Source organism: Pezoporus occidentalis, unplaced genomic scaffold (assembly GCF_034315485.1).
Source record: "Pezoporus occidentalis ecotype Australia unplaced genomic scaffold, CSIRO_AGI_Poc_V1 ctg3, whole genome shotgun sequence".
Taxonomy (NCBI): Eukaryota; Metazoa; Chordata; class Aves; order Psittaciformes; family Psittacidae; genus Pezoporus; species Pezoporus occidentalis.
Genome location: NW_026914940.1, coordinates 10,587,597 through 10,607,382, shown reverse-complemented (window position 1 = coordinate 10,607,382; position 19,786 = coordinate 10,587,597). Strand labels below are relative to the sequence as shown.

General features: G+C 43.4%; 2 protein-coding genes across 4 annotated transcripts in view; one reads left to right on the top strand and one right to left on the bottom strand.

Moving 5' to 3' along the window:
* The window catches only part of TATDN1 (TatD DNase domain containing 1), a 16,357-nt gene extending 2,369 nt beyond the window's left edge, over window positions 1-13,988 (bottom strand). Inside the window, exons 1-11 of one of the 3 annotated variants that reach the window (XM_062627051.1) lie at window positions 13,879-13,988; window positions 12,641-12,706; window positions 11,978-12,027; window positions 10,015-10,078; window positions 8,719-8,862; window positions 8,577-8,619; window positions 4,286-4,371; window positions 4,127-4,167; window positions 2,717-2,793; window positions 2,019-2,089; window positions 1,036-1,162 (exon numbers count right to left, since the gene is read on the bottom strand). In XM_062627051.1, the coding sequence (XP_062483035.1) occupies window positions 1,036-1,162; window positions 2,019-2,089; window positions 2,717-2,793; window positions 4,127-4,167; window positions 4,286-4,371; window positions 8,577-8,619; window positions 8,719-8,862; window positions 10,015-10,078; window positions 11,978-12,027; window positions 12,641-12,706; window positions 13,879-13,900 (791 nt within the window). In that variant the 5' untranslated portion in view covers window positions 13,901-13,988. Of the gene's footprint in view, window positions 1-1,035; window positions 1,163-2,018; window positions 2,090-2,716; window positions 2,794-4,126; window positions 4,168-4,285; window positions 4,372-8,576; window positions 8,620-8,718; window positions 8,863-10,014; window positions 10,079-11,977; window positions 12,028-12,640; window positions 12,707-13,221; window positions 13,269-13,878 lie in introns of those variants that run through there. The other 2 variants (XM_062627052.1, XM_062627053.1) reach the window with 2 other exon arrangements.
* On the top strand, window positions 13,974-19,786 carry NDUFB9 (NADH:ubiquinone oxidoreductase subunit B9). Its single transcript, XM_062627059.1, has 4 exons — window positions 13,974-14,112; window positions 15,039-15,231; window positions 18,451-18,564; window positions 19,538-19,786. Exons 1-4 carry the CDS (start codon window positions 14,027-14,029, stop codon window positions 19,667-19,669), a joined length of 525 nt encoding a protein of 174 aa, XP_062483043.1. The 5' UTR covers window positions 13,974-14,026; the 3' UTR covers window positions 19,670-19,786.

Sequence of the window (19,786 nt, the reverse complement as noted above, 5' to 3'; positions counted from 1 at the left end):
TGCAAGTATATTCACGTACCACACCACAAGAAACTGTCCCGAGCTCCTTGTTGCAAGGAGCTGATGACTGAGCACATTGATACCATTCACTGACCTTAGAAACAGTTGTAAAATTCAGGCATTTCATCTACGGGTGCTATTTAGTGGAGAAAACTGACTGGTTTTGTTTTTCACACCTCAGTGAAGCAGCACATGAAAAGGCAGCAGCAGATGGTTTCTGTGCTTTGCAACTGCCCAAAACCCCTGGAGTTTTCTGCCGCTGTTCTGCACACTGACTGCTGTTACTCAGATCTGACCTTCGTGGGAGCAGTTCTTTTTAAGCACAGCGGCAGAATGAAGAGACAATCCTAACCACAAACCACGTTACAGCAATTCATGGCACGGCCACTGATGCCAGCACAGGCATCTGCACCGCTCACTGCCTCAGTACTGCCCCACTGCTCCAGTGCTGCTGGACTGGAACAATCACCAAGTGCAATGTTACTTCACAGGGTTTAACCCCTTCTCCGGTGTAGCAGTGAAAAGACAAAACCTCTGCTGGTTCCACTTTCAGGGAGCTTTTTACATCCAGAATTGCGGAAGTGGGAAAATTAAACACTTACAAATTTGTCCACAGCCCACAAAGCAACACTGGCCACAAGTTTCAGTACCTTTGGAATTCATTTCTCTTTACTACATTTCCAATGAGCTTGATTGACAGGACAAGGGGTAATGGGTTCAAGCTTAAACAGGGGAGATTTAGGTTGGATGTAAGGAAGAGATTCTTTTCTGTGAGGGTGGTGAGGGCCTGGCACAGGTTGCCCAGAGAAACTACAGCTGCTCCAACCCTGGCAAGAATGTTCAAGGCCAGGCTGGACAGGGCTTGGAGCAACCTGGTCTAGTGTGAGGTGTCCCTGCCCATGGCAGGGGGTTGGAACTGGATGATCTTAAGGTCCTTTCCAACCCAAATCATTCCATGATTCTGTGATTTTTTTCTACCCCCCCCCCCCTCCGAGATTTGATGTATTTTAAACACCAGTGCAGCAGTACACTTACATTATATGGCAGGGTTCATTTCTGTCCTTCAAGCAGTGCCCTACTTCCCATTTCTTTTTTGTAGGAAATGTAGTTTTAATGTATTTTGCTCCAGCATGAGTGTTCTTCACTCCACACCAAGGTGCATCTAGGTTCATGTGAGAAAAAATGATTAGAGTATGCAATCATTTGATAACAGCATGAGGCAGTTCAACCAACTACCAGTCTTCTTCTAGCAGTGACTTTCACTTCAAAATGGAACTGCAGAGATTTGAGCAGCTTAATTTCTCCACAATCTTTGGAACTGGTTTTGATTTTACATTTTACAAAATGACACTGATTTCCTCTGACATGATAAGGACAGCTCCATACACTACATGTGTTCCACACAAACTTCCTATATAACAGGTCTGTACTGCAGTAAGGATTTAGGCAGTTTGTGGTTTTCCTTTCTCAGCTACAGAAAACAAACACTGTATTTATAACTGCCAGTTACTGGTAACTGAAATGAACATGCCATGAAAGCCCCAAACACATCCCTAGTCAGTCAACTGAAATCACTGCTCATGAGGGCCAGAGGGGAATTCAAGTGTTCCTCCACCTTAACCCATTAAAAAGCAGTTGTTTCCACATGCCATTACTGCTACGTGTAGCGAGCTCGTAGCCACTGCCCTGTGCCTGGCACATCTCCAGCAAGCCAAATTTTCAGCTATCCAAGCAGGATTCTGGTCCCTGGGTTCATTAAAAACTCTGGGCTTGATGATTTGTCCTTTTCATCTTCCCCTGCAATGTCAGAACTGACACTGCAGCTCCTTCCTTCCAGCAGATGGCTGAAAAGGAATATTTCTGGAGCCTGTAAACTGCTTTCCCAAGTGGAGAAACAGCCAGTCCTGTTTCTGCTCCAAACTCCCTGGGTCTGGATTCTGCTTTATCATTGCTATACAAGCAAATCTCATTACCCAGCAGCGCTTAAGTCACAAACTGACCAAGATACAAAATCTTACCCGTCTCTATCATTAACCGCTCACTCGGAATTGATTTCAGTGTTTCCAAGTTGGCTTCTGTTTTCAGAGAACTAGGAAAGCAGAGTTTGGTTAATAAAATCAAACACAAAAAGCGTGCAAAAGTCCTTTGCCTGTTACAATGTTTTGCAGCAAAGGCAGCTCCCTAAATAATTCTGTTAGTGAATAAAATCTGATTTAAAGCGCTTCCTGTAAACTGAAACTTCCCAGGAAAAGGCAGATTTGGAGAGCTACAGACTGGGTGAAGCCGTCCCGCCGCAGGGAGCACACGCAGCCCCTGCCGGCACCGCCGGTACTTGGCACTCACTTCCAGCTAGCTGAGTGCTGAGAATGCAGATGAGGCTGTTCAGGTTACAGCCGCATTACTCCCAGGTTTGACAGGCAGCTTCAAATGACGCTGTTTTCTAAACACCTCTCGGAAGGACTATTTACAGGTTCGACAACCTTATTTATTTACAAACAAGAATTGACCCGAGGGCAGCAGAATGGACCCATGGCTAGATTAACTCGCTGAGCTGAGAGCATTTTATGGCTAACAGACTAATGAGTGGGATTCTAAATCTGTCAGATGATTAAAAGTCCAGCCAGCTCTGAAACCCTGACCTCATTGTCTAAAAGAAAGCAATGAGTTCACTGCTGCTGACATTTCAAAATGGCTTTATTTCTTGTGAAGAACTTACCAGCCATTTATTCCAATATAAAGATCCAAATCTATTATAGCTGCTGCTTCTTCCTTTGTGCCATCAAAGGAATGTACCTGGAATGGATATACACATATATACAATGTTTGTACTTCATTTAAACTCCAATCATTTAAAAGTACATGTTTGTTAGTTTTTATTTGTGTCATAAATACCTTTGATAGTATGTATGACACATAACACAAAGATGGGACATGGCTCAGCTGATTCTGAACTAGGCCTAAGTTCAGGCTGAAGGCACTTGAACACTACAGCAGCAGTGGCTACCAGAGTTTGTTAGTGATAAATAGGTGTAGAAAGGGCCTGTCCAGTGTTACCACTACTGGCCCAGAACTCCCATACCTGGGAGACCATACACAGGAAGTAGTCCCGTGCACACTGAATGTTTACGGTCTTCCCTCAGTATTCCCTACAGGGCACTGTAAGAGCAGTGTAACATTCTCCCCAGATTTGAGTCCACTGGAACTAGAGAGACAGTGTATTGGGGTATTCCAGGCACTGCAGAGCCAAGTGGTCAGTCACAAGGCACAAACAGCGTAACACAGCTGGGAACTGCAGCTTCGCAGCCTGAGTAGACGCTGTCAGCTCCCCCACGCTGACAAAGGGCAGTTCAGAGGCTCCTGCTCTTCACTTCTCCACTCATACAGGATTTGCAGGAGAAAAGGAAGGACAGACTGCACAGTGTTACCCAAAAGGATACACAGTACTTGGCAAGGGGATGGAAGTGGCTTGTGGTGACAAAGGGGAAACCTGAGATACTGCTGTGGGAGGCATGATGGCAGTAGATTAGATACAATAATCCAAGCATTTACTGCTTTTAGAAAACCCTGCCATAAGGGAAAGCTGAAAGAACATTGCTGGCCTTTCCTAACCATTTAATCCAAAGTTTTTCCTGTTATGCTTTTGAATTAAAACACACTGTCTGAATATCTAAAGACATAAAGTAATCAAAAGTTACATCTGGATCCAATTTGAAAACAATGTCTAATGTCAGAAGCAAATGTTTGAGGTTATGGCTTCCACAGGGAACATGCAACTAAATTATCTGTGGTCTGAATGCACTGCAATTGCAGATGCTGAGGAGTTGGGACAAGGCCAATGTCAATTATAAGGTGCTTAAACTGTCCTTCTGACAGGCCAAGAAAAACTCATGTCAGCTGCAGGGCTTTTTCTCAGCCTATCTTCTTACCTTGCAAAAAGAGCTGTTGAATAAGCCATGACAATAAAATTACTAGAAGGGACTGGAAAATACTTATTAACTAATAATAACTTAAACCATGTAACAGGAAGCCTGCCCAGATTCCATGACAAACAAGAATCTGCATATTAAGCAACAATATTCACACACATGCATGTAAAAATGGATGCTCTGGTGAAGGCCGTACTTACCACCCCTCCCACAAATCTATCTCTGTTTCTTCTCATTATGTCTATGAAATGAAATAAATACAAACATAAGACAGCTTTAACACAGACAAAGGTGAAAAATTCAGGTTTCCCAGCTCTTCAGAATTTGTTCTGAATATAAAATTCTCAAGGAAAACTCACCTAAGAATTCAGTGTGTGAGTTTCTACAGTGGAGAAACATGGGCAGTTGTGTCTGCTCTGACAGGTCAAACTGCTTTTCAAAATACCTGTAAAATAAAAATCACCTTTAAGAGCAAATAACAATAGTGGAAGAGTTTTCTCCAGCTTTTGCCCTCCAGAACTAAAGACAGAATGAATGGATTTGCCGTGCCAAAGCTCTAATTTGTGCAGGGACTTGAAAGGAGCTCTTTCTCATGGTGCAGTCACATATCAGTGCTGGAAGACAGATAAGGTGGCTGAGAGCATCAATACCGAAGGATGCACATGTGTGCTGAGCATGTACTCTTGCAGTCTGGGTGCTGGAGTCTGGGCTTACTTATTTTTAATGAACAAGGAACTGACTGTTCTGTCCACAAAGTTTGGAAATGTCAGGATTGGGAGAGCATGGATCACACAGAGAACAGTATTTCAACAAGCATTTGTAAATGGGGCGAGGGTGCGTGAGGGAGAACCACACAGACTTCTATAGCCTCAGACAGCTCACACTGCATCGAGGCTGGCTGGGCTGTACAGTAGCAGGCTGCAGTTTCTGTCTGCCCTTCCATGGGGACAAACAGATGAAGTCTGTGCTCTCTTGGGGTAAAACAAATACCAGTATTAGCCATCTTACTTCTGCCCCATTCTGCCTGTCTTCACTCTTGCACTCTTCCTGTTTTCCCTCCTCTGTGTATCTGCATCCTTTCCTTTCCACTCCATTCTGTTTCTCTCCTACTTTCTATTCCTATTTGAATATTGCCTTTGAAGGAGTGGTAGCAGCGAGGCAGCCATCCTATGAGGAGACATTAAAATGTGGGCAGAGGAAAGTAACTTGGTGGCCAGCTTCCTCAGGCAGTTTCCAAAGGAAGCCAGCTAGCACTGAACTAAACCGTCATTTGTCATTTGCAGGTAGCTCTGCTTGAAGCACATTATCATTGACAGAGCCTGTCTGCCCTGGCATGCAAATTACCAACGCTCAGAAACACAGCAGAGGAACTTGTGTGTGGCACAAGGCCACAGTGCACAGGTGACTCAAACCATACTTAATTTGAGAGATGACATTATGTGGGCAGAACAACACTGCCTGTCCCAACAGGCCAGGACACTATGCACCTATGGGTGTTGCTGTTAAAAGCAGTCCAGGACACGGGGATCAGTCACATTCCACTGACAAACTCAAACATCTACAACACTGCAGTGTACAATTCACATGTCAGTCAGGAGGGAGCGGCAGCAAAACATCAGTTTGATTCAAATTTTCCTTAAGGAAAAGGACAATGTGGTTTGTTCTGTGGAAATTTCATTAATTTGTGTATTGCAGGTTCCAGTTTCTCTGCGTTGTTACCTGCCCTGTTCACCAGTGCAGATCTTTGTGATAAAACAGATAGAACAAATTGGCTGTAACCTTCAAAACTGACATGAGAATTCAGAAGAATAAATCACACCTACTTTGAATCTTCTTTGTCTAGACACTGTGCTTAGTTCAGCTTCTTTGACTAAATATAAATGTAATTTGCAACCCATGATTGCTCTTGCGGTTAAATAGCTACAATTGCCCGATTATTGGTGGGGTTTTTAAACAGAAGACATTTTTCATATGGAAATTAGGTTTCAGAAACTGAGCTGCAAATAAAACCCCCATGTAACCTATTTGCTATACGGCAGTGGTCTTGAAAGTACAAAGTTTAGTGCCCTACAAACGCAAAGGCAAATCGGGCTTCTTCCATTCCTAGCAAAAATGAAACTATAAGAGAAAAAGAGGGGGGGAACCCAAGAGAAACCCTATAAAAGCATAAAACCCCCAGACATAGGGTGATCAGAATGGTAACAGAGTAACAAAAGAAACCAAAGAAACTACTTACAAAAGTAACTAAAAGAAACTTGGAAACTAAACCTTAGTAGTTCCAGTGCTTGAGGAGCAACCTTTTCTCTTTGGATGAGCAAGTGTTATTCAGTGCCTGCTGGTTCTGTATTGGTTCTCAATAAGGAAGCTTGAAACATTTCTGTATGGCTTTTTGCAGGTTTAGTGTTGACCATCATGTTCCAATGGTGTGGTATTTTCAGATTTGGGATCAAGGCACTGAAGGAGCTGAAGCAAACTGGCCTTGCTGAGGTAGATCTCCATACAAACCATCCTGGATTCATGGATGAAGAGCAGTGCACGTGACATTGCTCACGCCCTCCAATTTGGTTAAGAAAACTCCCATTTCTGTGCTGCTACGCCCCACAAAGCCCTCCTGGGAGTACAGCAGATGTGAAACTTCTCTATACTTACCAGTCCATTTATAATGTGACCTTCACCATAACATAAAGGCAGTAACTTCCTCTAACTACCATTCAAATCACTATTGTTTGTTGGAAAAGTTATGAGAACGGAGAAGAATTCTGAGAAAGAAAAGTTCTTTGGGCTGCTTCAACAAAGGAATTTCATCTTTATTTGCTTCTCATCTTTATTAATTTTAAATCCAAGAAAAAGGAAAAAAAAATCTTCACAGGTGAAAATTATCAGAAGAAAATACAGAGTAACTAGAAAATAATGATTAACCATTAAACAGATATCCTGGGTTCAGCATCTGGGCCATGCCCAGATACCACTCACAGGGAAACTGCCATACCTCTCTCCTAGATAGCTGCCTGCTGCCTACCTCAGCAACTGCTACCCCTGAATGATGGACCAGCTGGAAACAGTGAACTGCCTCCATGCACTGCATACTTCACCTTCCTTATTTTAGCTGATTTATCAAGCCTATATTGAATCTCAATTTGAAGAACTCACCATGAGTCATGAAAGCCAAATTGCCTCCAACTCCACAGCATTCAACTAGCAGAAATAAAACCAACCCCAAACCTTCACCATGTTTCAAACACACATGGAGAGTGAAGAGCAGGGGAAGCTGTCCACTCAGAAAAGAGGAAATTCACAAGTATTTGCAAGCATCTGGCCTCATATTTCTTCACTTCCTCATATTTCTTGCTTTCTGGGTTTTTTCAGTCAATGACTTCCTTCCAGCTCAATATCCAACAAGGGCCCGCAATAAGATATCTTAGAAACTAAATTAATTGATTTCATATGATTTACTGAAATAGCTCAGGTAAAGACTTTCTGTCATTATCAATCTTAATTAGAAAGGACTCACCTACCCCTTTACAAGTGACTTCTATTCTACCCTGTCACCTCTTTCCTGACAACCCAATTCCAGTGTGCCTGATTTGAAGTTTTTCACTACAGGTCTTCAGCTGCAGCCCTTCGGATAAGGAAAATCAGTTCTTGGTTTTTCTTTCCATAACATCAAGGCAGTAAGGATCTTAGAAAACAATACTCCACCAGAGTTTCAGTTTGCCACAGAAACAGGTTATGCTCCAAGATGTGCTTTGCTGAACTTTGTGTACACTGATTTCTGCCAGGAACAGAAGTTCTGGCCACTTTACTGGATATTTTACTGTACGACTGTAACATTATGCAGAAATTAACTCTACCTACTGCTAACATGTGGCAATTAGAGAAAAACATACAACCAAGCACTGCCCCCCAGTGACTGACTCACTTAGAGCAGTATAATTAATCTTACTTGAATTTATCACTCGTATCTTTCAGACAGTTCCCTCTGTAGAGAGAGGTTCTCAGTGCAAGAACAGAAGCTGACCTGGAGGGCTGTTCTTGCTTCATTTCATTCAGTATCTACATTGCATGTATTACTTGACAGATCTCTCCAGCTCCCCAAATCACCTTTATCACCACCTCTCAATGATATGCTCCCAGCTAAGACCACCCCTACCTGATTTTTTTTCACTGCTGATTTATCCTTTTGGCAGTGCTGTTCCCTTCCCTGTACCTTTCACTCAAATACCCAGTTCTTCTCTCACACACTACACTTAGGTTATTTTTACAGAAACACAGAATGGTTGAGTTTGGAAGGAACCACCACGGCTCATCTGGTCCCACCTCAAACAGAAAGTCATGGGGAAAATCTCCCTAAGTATTCTTGATTATTAGCAAGAATTAACCTCTGTCACATACAGAAATCTACAAATTCTGATTAATTTAACAGAAAAAGACATGTTCAATCAGCACCAGACAGGTAACAACATCTAGCACACAACACTACTGGAATGTAGGCACCCTTCTTTCAAAGTCCCAGTTCTGCCATAAAAACCCATCACCAACCCTGCCAATTGCAGGTGTGCACCTGCCAAAATGTTACGTGGTGGAATACAAGAGAGAAAGCACTCCTGAAAATCGATACAAGTCAATGTATAGTCATCAAAAGTTTCTTACTTGAGTTGGACGTCCTTTGGGCAAAATTCTAATCTATCAAAATCTACAAACAGAAAGAACACAAAACCCCAGTTAGTGTTTTAGGATTGTTTTAATACCTATCTAGAAAAATAAATACTTTAATTACTGAGCTAACACTTACCTAAGCCACATTCTCCAACTGCTATCACCTTTGTCTTGTTTTCTTCAATCAGATCTTTTAATTCAGATAAATACTGTTCAGAACCACTCTGCTCAAATTCTCCACAGCGGGTTGGATGACAGCCAACTGTACTGTAAAACACATCTACAGCAACACAGTATTAGGTTTTAAGGAGGAATAAATAACTATATAAGGTATAGACAGTATCTGTGTCTGGACTGCTCATCATTTTAAAAAAAACCTCCCTTTGAACATCTTTATCTTGGTGATGATTTTATTAGACAGTATCTCTAGTGGGGCTGTGTGGATTTTTGATACACATTATTTAGTATACTCCCAATAGGGCAACTCAAAGCTGAATTATTCTGGTGGAGCAGCCCTCCATAAATCATACAATTGTTAAGGTTGGAAGAGACCTCTTAAGAGCTAGAAATACGTCTCATTCATAATGCTTCAGGTTATCCTCAGCTGGAAGATTTGCAGCTATCATGCCATTTCCCTTGTGTGCCCTACATTAGCTGTTACAGAATTCCACAAACATCCAGCCTGATTTACCAAAGTATCTAATCTCAATTTCTTAGTGCCAAAAGGAACATTTCTGCTAAGTACCTTTATGGAGAATGTAAAAGAACAGGGTGAGGAAATGATTGGATTAAGGCCCCAGCAACTTGACCTAATACTAAAGCTAGCCTTGCTTTGATGGAAGTGGGGAAGTGGATTGGATACAACCAAATTACTTCCTCAGGTTCATACCAACCAACATTATTCTATGGTTCTGTTCATAAATAGCACCTTAACATGTGTTTTAGTTCAAATACATATTTTAAGTAGTTGGTGGAATGGTATTTGCCCAAGGCAAAAAGGAGAGATGCATTCCTTTCCACACCAAGAAAAGAAGAGGCAAGAGAAGCATGAAGACACCTCTCTTGTTCAAGCTGGTCATGACAGACTGGCAAGTAAAAACAAAAAAAAAACCACCAAAACCATACATTCCACACAGCTTATTTCTAGAAGACAGCCTTGGAACAAAATTTTTATTCCAGAAATTCCCTGCAATTTCTTTTTTTATCTAGAAATAGAAATAGCATCAATGAAGGATTCCTTCCAAAAGCCAGGGATCTAAAGAGCAACATACAGCCACTCCCACACAAGGCATTCAGCCCATTCTGAAATAGAGTTTCCCATTTTACTCTGAGATTCTGTAAACACCTCCACGGATGGGTCCTTTTGAACTCTTAATTCTGAGTGAAGAAAGTTCTATTTTTGACTGACAAGGCAAGTTTAAAGTGAAAATACCATTTCTCTGTGCCAGCTGCAATGCATCTTTACTGTCTTGTAGACTCCCACCTGTAATCAAAAACTTGGAAGAAGAAAAGTACTGTCAGTGAGTATGTTCTTCTGTGAACATCAAACAGACTGCTTAAGATAACACTCAGATGTAAGTAAGAATCTAGACAGAGAACATCAGAAGACAATTACTAATGTATACATAACAATTGCATAAATCAGTAACAAACCCCAGTGGTCCTCAGGAGCTAATAAATACACTAGCTATCAAAACATCTTTTTTTTCTTTATCAAATATCTTCTACACTAAGTATTTAAAACATTAAAGGAGTAAAATACTTTTATTTGCAGCAACAGCTTCAGTAGATAACAATTCAATAAACTTTATTTGCATTCAAGAAATGACACTCAGAAACATTCCCTCTTACAGGCGGAGAAACTAAAAACTCCCAAACTCCCATACCAAGACATGAGCAAGTAGATAAACCAACAAAGGACTTTGTATCAGAGTCAGGCTTACAAATTTAAGAGTTTCTGGCTCTGATCTTTTATTTTTACCTTAAGATCAAATGTTATTACACCAGAAATGCCGCTTACAGTGATTTTTGAACCACCACTTGCAGAATCTTGCACCCTAAGTCCTAACAAATCGTGACTACACTGCTTCTGGACACTCTTATTCCTACACCTACTATGCACCAGGCAGGTCTGCACTACTGACAAACACATTCCAGCAGTATCACCAGTAAAATAAGTTAAGCTGAAACTGGCTCAGTGTACATGCACAGGGCAAAACTTTACAAAACATTACCATAAAACAGCACCTATATGGAAGAATAGAAGGATTTTCAAATGAACAGATTAAGTTTCTAAGCAAGTAGAAACAATGTGGGACAGAATAGGCCAGTAGCAAGACTGAAACCAGCTAAGTACAGGGAACTCCAGAATTCCATTTCTGAATCTCATGTGCATCTTGAAAAAGTTATGCAGCCAATCTATTTTTGATGGTGGTGTTGAGATTAAACAGTACTTAACACACACAAACACAGTAAAAGTGTATCTGTACCTGCTGCAGTGTGGGAACTTCTTTTTTGTCTTCCTGTTTATTTCCTACCTGAAATTTCTGGTTTTCCTATCTGAAAGACTTATCTTTACAGAGGAGTCTTTCAGCATCTTCCAAGACCTCTGTTCCTCTTCTAGAGGAGGGTTTATTTCTAACTCACCAGCCTTATTAGTGTCATAGAACACTTTGTGACATTATATGTTGCATTCTGCTGTAATTCATACTTTTGTCTTTACATTTCATTCAGTTCAGAATGAGATATGGGAACGCTGGACTACTGTGACTGCAGGAGTGAGGTGCACTGCTGAAAACACTAATTTCCAGCTAAGAGTAACCAAACTGCTCATAAGAGTAACCAAACTGCCCATAATGCTGCTGGTTTAATATACTTAGGACAGTATTTACTAGCAGACATTCACATCTCAATTATTTAGAATTTATGGGCACTCCCAGCTCTTCTGCAGTTACCCATTTCCATTACATATAGAAACATGTGAAGGATCTCAATCAGAAGACTTTTTCAGGTTTGATCTATAGCAGTAACTGCTGAGTAAGAGTTCACACAGGATACAAGGAGAAAGAAATGGTTGTCTATAATACAACTATCACAGAAAATTACATTGGTCGATTGCAAACGGTCAGAGAACACCTATGTTGAAGCTGTACAAAAGGAATTCTACATACATGTCATATATGATACCACTGAGCTTAAATAATCAGCATATAATGATCTGTGCAGATGAAAGACAACGCTCTGCACAGAACACTTTTGCTTCATGCTATCAAAGAAATTTACTGCATTTTCCACTGCAAGGTCTAGAAACATTTGGTTGAATAGGGGAGCACTAAAGACCCAAAGTATTATAAAGCAGTTTAAAATATTAAAGAAAGTTTATTATAAGAAATCACCTTTTTCACACCAACTTTGACTGCTCTCTCCACCACATCCAAAAAGTCATCTGTGAAAGTTCACAAAAATGTCATCAATTGACCTGTAGGTTTAACAGCATAATTAACTACTTTTCAACTAAAAATCACTTTCATGCACCCAAAATGCCGATCATGAGGAATCTTTAAACCACATTTGATTGGTCTTGAGAAAATAATAACAAAATGCCATAACTGAAGCTCCAATTTAAATCCAGGAAGTCAATGAAAGTTTTTCCATATACTTTAGGAAACTGTCTGGCTTTACATCTGTATCTACAGGCCATGAGAGCAAAAAAGAGGATGTTATAAGTAGTAACTATGATTCAGCAATCCTTTGATAGTTTATTGCTCACAGTTCTCAAGATTTTTCCATGCAACCCTAATATAAACAGACTAGAATTGTCCACTTTGCTCTAAAATCCATGTTACCTCTGTAACAGCTTAACAGCAATTAAGAGAATGTGTTTTGCTCAGATCATCTAACTTATTTTGTCTTGCTTTCTTGTTCAAGCCTAGAGTAAACAAGCATCTAGTTTTTGAGGAGAAAAAACCCCCACCCCTCTAACCTCACATTCTGACATTGAAAGGTTCTATTTTAATGAGAGGGATCCTGCGTTTGATCAGGTACAAAGAAACATTTACCTTGATGTTTTTGTGTTCCCCTGTAGATTCCTCTGAACATAGGATCTGTCAGATTAATACCAATATCTATGAAAAAACAAAGATAGCAATTTGATGTTATGGTCACTCTACACTTAGACAAGTTTGATACTAGAGGAAAATTTCCTCAAGAACAACCAGCTACTGGAATAATCCCCACAGGGAAGTGGTGGATTCCCCAACACTGAACGCTTAACATTTGGCTAGACAGGCTGCTAGGACATCTAGTCTAGGTCATGCTTTGCCCAGAAAGATTCATAGAAATCATAGGATCAACTAGATTGAAAAGGACCTTTAAGATCATCAAATGAGATTGGACCAGATGATCCTTGAGGTCCCTTACAGCCTGGTACTGTATGATTTCATTCTGAGCACCAGCCAACTAGGGAAGACAATGGAAAGTGTATCTTAACAACCCCAACTATCACAGACTGTATAAAGCTAAGCGACTTCGCATACATCCAACCTTCACTCAGCAGGAGCAGCAGCAGAGTGCCTCACAAAAACTGCCTGTTCTCCCCTCTTCTGCCCAGGACGCCCAGTGTGAGCAGCACCACGGACACCTGCAATGCAGTCACCGGCCTGAGCTGCTCCAGCCCCTTCTCTCTGGGCCTCCAAGGCTTTCCCCGGGCTGCAGCCTCCCCGCTCGGGGTTGTAGCCGGGAATCAGGCGCACCCACCTCTGCCGCTGCCCAAGCCACCTTTGTAGGGCGGTTTCTAGTGGGAAGGGAAACGCTCCAGTATTAGGCTTTTCAGCCACACGTAAAGCTTCAACCTGAACCGACCTTCTGAAGTTATTTACGTATTTCCTGCCTCATTTATAAAGCACATTTTCACCCAACTCCATGCAACTAGAAATAACCACAACTAACGCGACAATGCGAAAAGGGGGCGAGGGGTACCCAGAAACCCGAGTTCACGGATAACAGAGGAGCCACAGAGCAGCCCCTCAGCGCCCTGCCCTCAAGCACCTCTTGTAAGCTCAAAGCCAGCCCGGAGACACCGAGAGGGACTGCAGGCGGTGACAAGCCCTGCATGACGGGCAGCCAGGTCACCAGAGCGGGCCCCTCACGGAGCGGAGCAGAGCGGCGGGCACAGGCGGTGGCTAACTCAGCCCAATACCGGGCAAGGTACGGAGGGACCCGGGGCGAAGCGACCAGCCCGGCTGGGGACACAGATCCCGGACACAGCCCCTTTATTCCCGGCCCGCAGTCCCCTCACCGATGAACTTGGCCCGGCTCATGGCGGAAGCTCTGCCCGCGGCGGCGGCTGTAGCGCGGCGTCCTCCACGTTCCCGTCACACCCCGCGCGGCGGCGGCGTCCTCCGGCTTCCCGCCGTGCCCCGCGCGCGAAGGTGAGCGGAGTCAACATGGCGGCGTACCTGACGCACCAGCAGAAGGTGCTGCGGCTGTACAAGAAATCCCTGCGGCACCTCGAGTCCTGGTGCATCCACCGGTGCGTGAGGCCACAAGGGAGCCGGGACGAGGGAGGGGGGCTTGGGGCTGTCCTTCCTAGGAGTGGCCTCTCAGGCCTGGGGGGGGGGAGGGGGCGGAGCGGCTGGGGTTCCCTGCCGGAACGGGGTTTTGGGTTTGGCAGGAGTTTGTTCTCTTCCCTTGCCCCAGGGGTGAGGAAAAAGCCTTTAGGGTCACTACAGGAAAGGGTTATGTGGGAACAGGAGCTCCTCAGGGGCTCCTGGTGATGCCGAATCAAGTTAGTACTTCATTGTATATAGAGACTTAGACATGGACAAGGCTACAGGGATAAGGGAGGCACTCAATAAGAGGACCAGATGTCTTCTCTCAAATCAGTGTTGGCCTTCCTCCTGTTGGTAAGGCTTGAGAAAGCTGCAAAAGAAAACAGCTAGAGGAGCCTCTCAGGGTTGGAAGTTAGCCCAAGCAAGAACATGCAGTTAATTGCAAGACTGAATGCGTTCCAATGTCTTTAGCTAACGGATTTCCATAAAAGGGTAAACTGAGCAGGGGTATTTCTCCCCAAATGACCATGATGACCCCCAGAGACCACTCCTCAAATTCACAGTGCCACAGCCTTATCTACCCAAAGTAGCATATGCAGTGAGGAACTGGGTGGGCATTTTGTGGAGTTACAATGACTATGTATATAACAAAGCTATATAAGCTGTGAGCTGCCTGTTCTCACTGTGTGTGACGGGCAGAGCAATCCCTCATGCACTCGGTACCATAATAAAGTCATGTCAGTTTCTAACCTGTCCCTCTGGTTGGAGAGTTTATTTCCTGTATTGGTGACACTGCTGAAACCCTGTCTTTGCACAGGGGTGATGGGTGATGATGCTAGGCTTTGGTTTTGCATGTGGTCCGTGTTCTCCTCCAGTGTACCTCATTGTGCTTAATCTCTGTCCATAGAGACAAGTACCGCTACTTTGCTGTGCTCCTGAGGGACCGGTTTGATAAGAACAAGGATGTGAAGGATATGGTGAAAGCCACGGAGCTGCTGATGGCAGGCGAGGAGGAGTTCTGGGCAAACCAGCATCCGCAGCCATACATCTTCCCTGACTCCCCTGGGGGCACTTCCTATGAGAGATACGAGTGCTACAAGGTGAGGTGACCGTGACCTGTGAGATGGGGTGTTACTGTGCTTCCATTGTGCTTGTGGTGAATGTAAAGTGAGGGCTTGGGCTGCCATAGGGTTGCAGCTTGACTTGGCAGAATCATTTCTGTCATAGCTCACAGCTGCTGAACATCTTGCTGCTGCCATGGTGGAGGCTGTCCTGCTTGTCTCATGCTTGCAAATGGTGGTCTGTCTGAACACTGCTAGCTTCTGTTTGACCTGTACTTATAGAATCATAGAATAGTTAGGGTTGGAAAGGACCTTAAGATCATCAAGTTCCAGCCCCCCTGTCATGGGCAGGGACACCTCAGACTAAACCGTATCACCCAAGGCCTCGTCCAACCTGGTCTTGAACACTGCCAGGGATGGAGCATTCACAACCTCCCTGGGCAACGCATTCCAGCGCCTCACCACCCTAACAGGAAAGAACTTCTTCCTTCTAACCAATCTAAACTTCCCCTGTTTAAGTTTGAACTTGTTACCCCTTGTCCCATCACTACAGTCCCTAATGAAGAGTCCCTCTTCAGCAACCCTATAGGCCCCCTTCAGATACTGGAAGGCTGCTATGAGGTCTCCACACAGCCTTCTCTTCTCCAGGCTGAACAGCCCCAACTTTCTCAGCCTATCTTCATACAGGAGGTGCTCCAGTCCCCTGATCATCCTCATGGCCCTCCTCTGGACTTGTTCCAACAGTTCCATGTCCTTTTTATGTTGAGGACACCAGAACTGCACACAATACTCCAGGTGAGGTCTCACAAGAGCAGAGTAGAGGGGCAGGATCACCTCCTTCGACCTGCTGGTCACGCTCCTTTTGATGCAGCCCAGGATACAGTTGGCTTTCTGGGCTGCGAGCACACACTGAAGCCGGCTCATGTTCATTTTCTCATCAACCAACACCCCCAAGTCCTTCTCCGCAGGGCTGCTCTGAATCTCTTCTCTGCCCAACCTGTAGCTGTGCCTGGGATTGCTCTGACCCAGGTGTAGGACCTTGCACTTGGCATGGTTAAACTTGACACTGTGAGGCCACACCTTAAACTCTGTGTTCAGTTTTGGGCCCCTCACTACAAGACAGACATTGAGGTGCTGGAGCGGGTCCAGAGAAGGGCAGTGAAGCTAGTGGAGGGCCTGGAGAATAAGTCTTACGAAGAATGGCTGAGGGACCTGTTTTTTTTTAGCCTGGAGAAGAGAAGGCTCAAGGGGGACCTTATTGCTGTCTACAACTACCTGAAAGGAGGATGGAGTGAGGTGAGGGTTGGTCTGTTCTCCCAGTAACAAGCGACAGGACAAGAGGAAATGGCCTCAAGCCTCACCAGGGGAGACTGAGATTGGATATTAGGAAAACTTCACAGCGAGTGTGCTCAGGCATTGGAACGGGCTGCCCAGGGCAGTAGTGGAATCACCAACCCTGGAAGTGTTCAGAAACCACGTAGATGAGGCCCTCAGTGATATGGGTTAATGGTGGCCTTCGCAGCCCTGAGGTAAAGGCTGGACTTCAGGATCTTAAATGTCTTTTCCAACTTAGTTGATTCTATGATTCTGTAATCATCTGCTCTTTTTGCCATTGCTCTGCAGTGGGTCAGGCAGGCATGGTGAAATAGTTGGAGCTGAGCTGTGAGAGGAAGGTGTGCTACCCATTGTGGGGCCATCTGATCACAGCCCTGGTTTCTCTCTGGTCATGTCAGATGTCAGCTTGACTGTTGGGGGCTTCTATTCACTCAGCCTTATCTTTCTTCCAGCATTTTGAGTAATTGTACCAATTACCACTCCCCTTCACGTGTTGTAGAGCCAGAGGAGTATTTGTGCGTCACTATGTGATAGGTGGTATGTCTAAAAATAGGAGCCATATTTTTGGAATCCAGGGCACTTCTAGGGGCTTGCTTTCCCCCCTAGACTGTTTTATTTAGGAAGAAAGAAACAAGTTTCGTAGAAGACCACAGGGTTTTTGCTTTGTTTGCATTGTGTCTCTTAATGCATTGCAAAAAGTTAATAGTATTTTCTGTCTAATTTGAATTATATGCTGACACAAGACTAGATCTGAGCAGATCTTTATGCATAAGAAGCCACGTGAAAGGAAGGATCTGATGCAGATTGATCAGAGGCAGAGAAAAGAACGATGAGTGAAAAGGGAAGAGAAGGACTTAAGCTTATGCCAAGGTCATGGGCTTTAGTAGATGTAATAGTCTCTATTCTATTTTCTGTATCAGAAAAAAGGCCAGTTGAGCAATAAATGGTTAGGATTGGTCTTCATATAGAAATACAAAGTGGTTTATGTTCTCTTTTCTTTGCCCTGTGTGATATGCTAACATTGTCCTTTAGCAAAATGGCTGTCACAAGGATTTGGCTTGTTGATACATCAGTGAATGTCCGTTGTGAAGCTGCTGTAAAATGTGATTTTCACATCTTGGGCTCTTTGGTTTTAAGTTGTTTGGTGTGTGTGGATTTTCTGTTTATTAGCAGCAGCTCTGCTATTTGTGTTCAGTCAGAAGGTTTACTCAGTGGTGAGAATCACAACAGGAAACTGGAAGTGTAAATGTCAGTACATGAATGATGGTATAGGGGTAATGTCTTATTTTTTTTTAAGAATTGGGGTTTTTGGTGGGGTTTCATTTTGTTTTTTAATCCAACTTCTGTCTTTAAAATGTTCGCATTTGGTGATACACTGCTGCAGAGTCTTAAGCTTTGCTTTCATTCTTGACTGACATTTTAGAGGTCAGACCATTACCAAGCTCTTAAAGGCCACTCATTTCTTAGGAGGTGTAGACAAGCAGAAATGAGCTGTAAGGTTTTGTCTCTCTCAAATAAATTAGTAGCTGGAGAAAAGGCTCTCTTCAACCTGCTGCCTTTGGGAGAAGGGAGGCAGAAAGGAAGATCTTCTCTTCCACCAGATGGAATTATTGTGAGAGCTTTATAGTTAACAGAGATGGCCTGGGACTTGTCTTAAGGATGCTGTGATTTAAGCAAGTCATTGTGATGTCTTCCTATTACTTGGAATAATATGTGAAACAAAGATTTTAAGTACTCACCTCTGTCATATTGTGCCTTGAGACCAACAACAGGTGGCTCTAAATGGTTTTATGTAGTACTGTATTTCCTTTATATTTTGTTTAATACTGCTTCAGTAATGGTGTTTAGTTCTTGTGTGTGTGTGTACTATACATGATTTTATATATAAAAGTAATATATATAAATTATATTGTTCTTTAACAGCTTCCTGAATGGGTCTTGGATTACTGGCATCCATCTGAGAAGGCAATGTATCCTGACTACTTTGCCAAGCGAGAGCAATGGAAGAAGCTGCAGCGGGAGAGCTGGGATAAAGAGGTCAGTGCTCGCTCAGTGCAGAGTAAAACCTCTTCAGCACCCAAGTATTTTGTGTGACACCCGATGTCTTCTTGGAAAAAATATCCCATGCCTACTGCAGTCTCACACTCTGCTTTGTTAGAACCCCTGCCAGTGGGAAACATGGACTCAACCTAAAATGCCTACACAGAGATCTCAAGAGTTACAGCTTCTTAAAGGCTGTGGAGGGAATTTGAAGTTGAAAGCTAAAGCTGCCACTGCATTTAACTTAGTGTGGGGCTGTTGTAGCAGTGATGCTAAAAGAAATTCCAAACTGGTATGAGAGGAGATTAATGACCAGAGAATTTCTCTCCTGCTGTGAAGCTCTGACACTTTCAGGTTGCACTTTGAAAGTGACCTACCACAGTGGGCATCAGATGGGAATGGAGACTGATTTCTGGCCACCCTAAACTGAGATTCAGTTGAAAAACATGATGTTCTTGGAGTAGTTCTTGAATTCAGCTGTAGAGAAACAGTTGGACTGTGTGTGATATGACAGAATTAACAGTGACAGCCAGTGCTTGCACTGCTTCAAGAAACATCTGTTGAAAACACCTGAAGGGCTGGCTGCTGGGGGCATACAGGAATAGAGGTCTCCTATGGACTGCAGTGGAAGTTGTTCAGGACTTGTGATTACCTGGCAGCTTTCGAAGAGAATTGAGTCTGATTAATGTAGCATAGCAATGGTAGGCAGGAATTACATGAAAGTAATGACCTTTCAAGTAAAATTTCTCTTGTAAATCACTTTTTACTCTTAAAAATTCCTTCCTACTTAGTTAATATGAGCCTGCAGTGATTAATGACTAAGGGAATGCTGGGAACCATGACACTTGAAGGTGTTACTGCTGGTTCTCGCTTTCTGAAGCAGGCCCCAGTTCTTGCTGCCTGGGCACTGAGCCCACGTCATGGAAATGTTCATTTGAATACTGAAGCACTTCTCTGTCTTGTCTCCTAGCTTAAGCAGCTCGAAGAAGAAACTCCACCTGATGGTCCAAGAACTGAAGCTCTGCCTCCAGCTCGTAAGGAAGGGCATCTGCCCCCGCTGTGGTGGCAGTATGTCACAAGACCCCGTGAGATGCCCATGTAAAAGCATGATCGCACATGAGCATTGAAGCAGTTTATCCTGTGTAGGCAGTTGACATGCCAGTGACTGCATGCTACTCGAATTAATACAAAATAAACCTGAATAATATAACAAGATAAA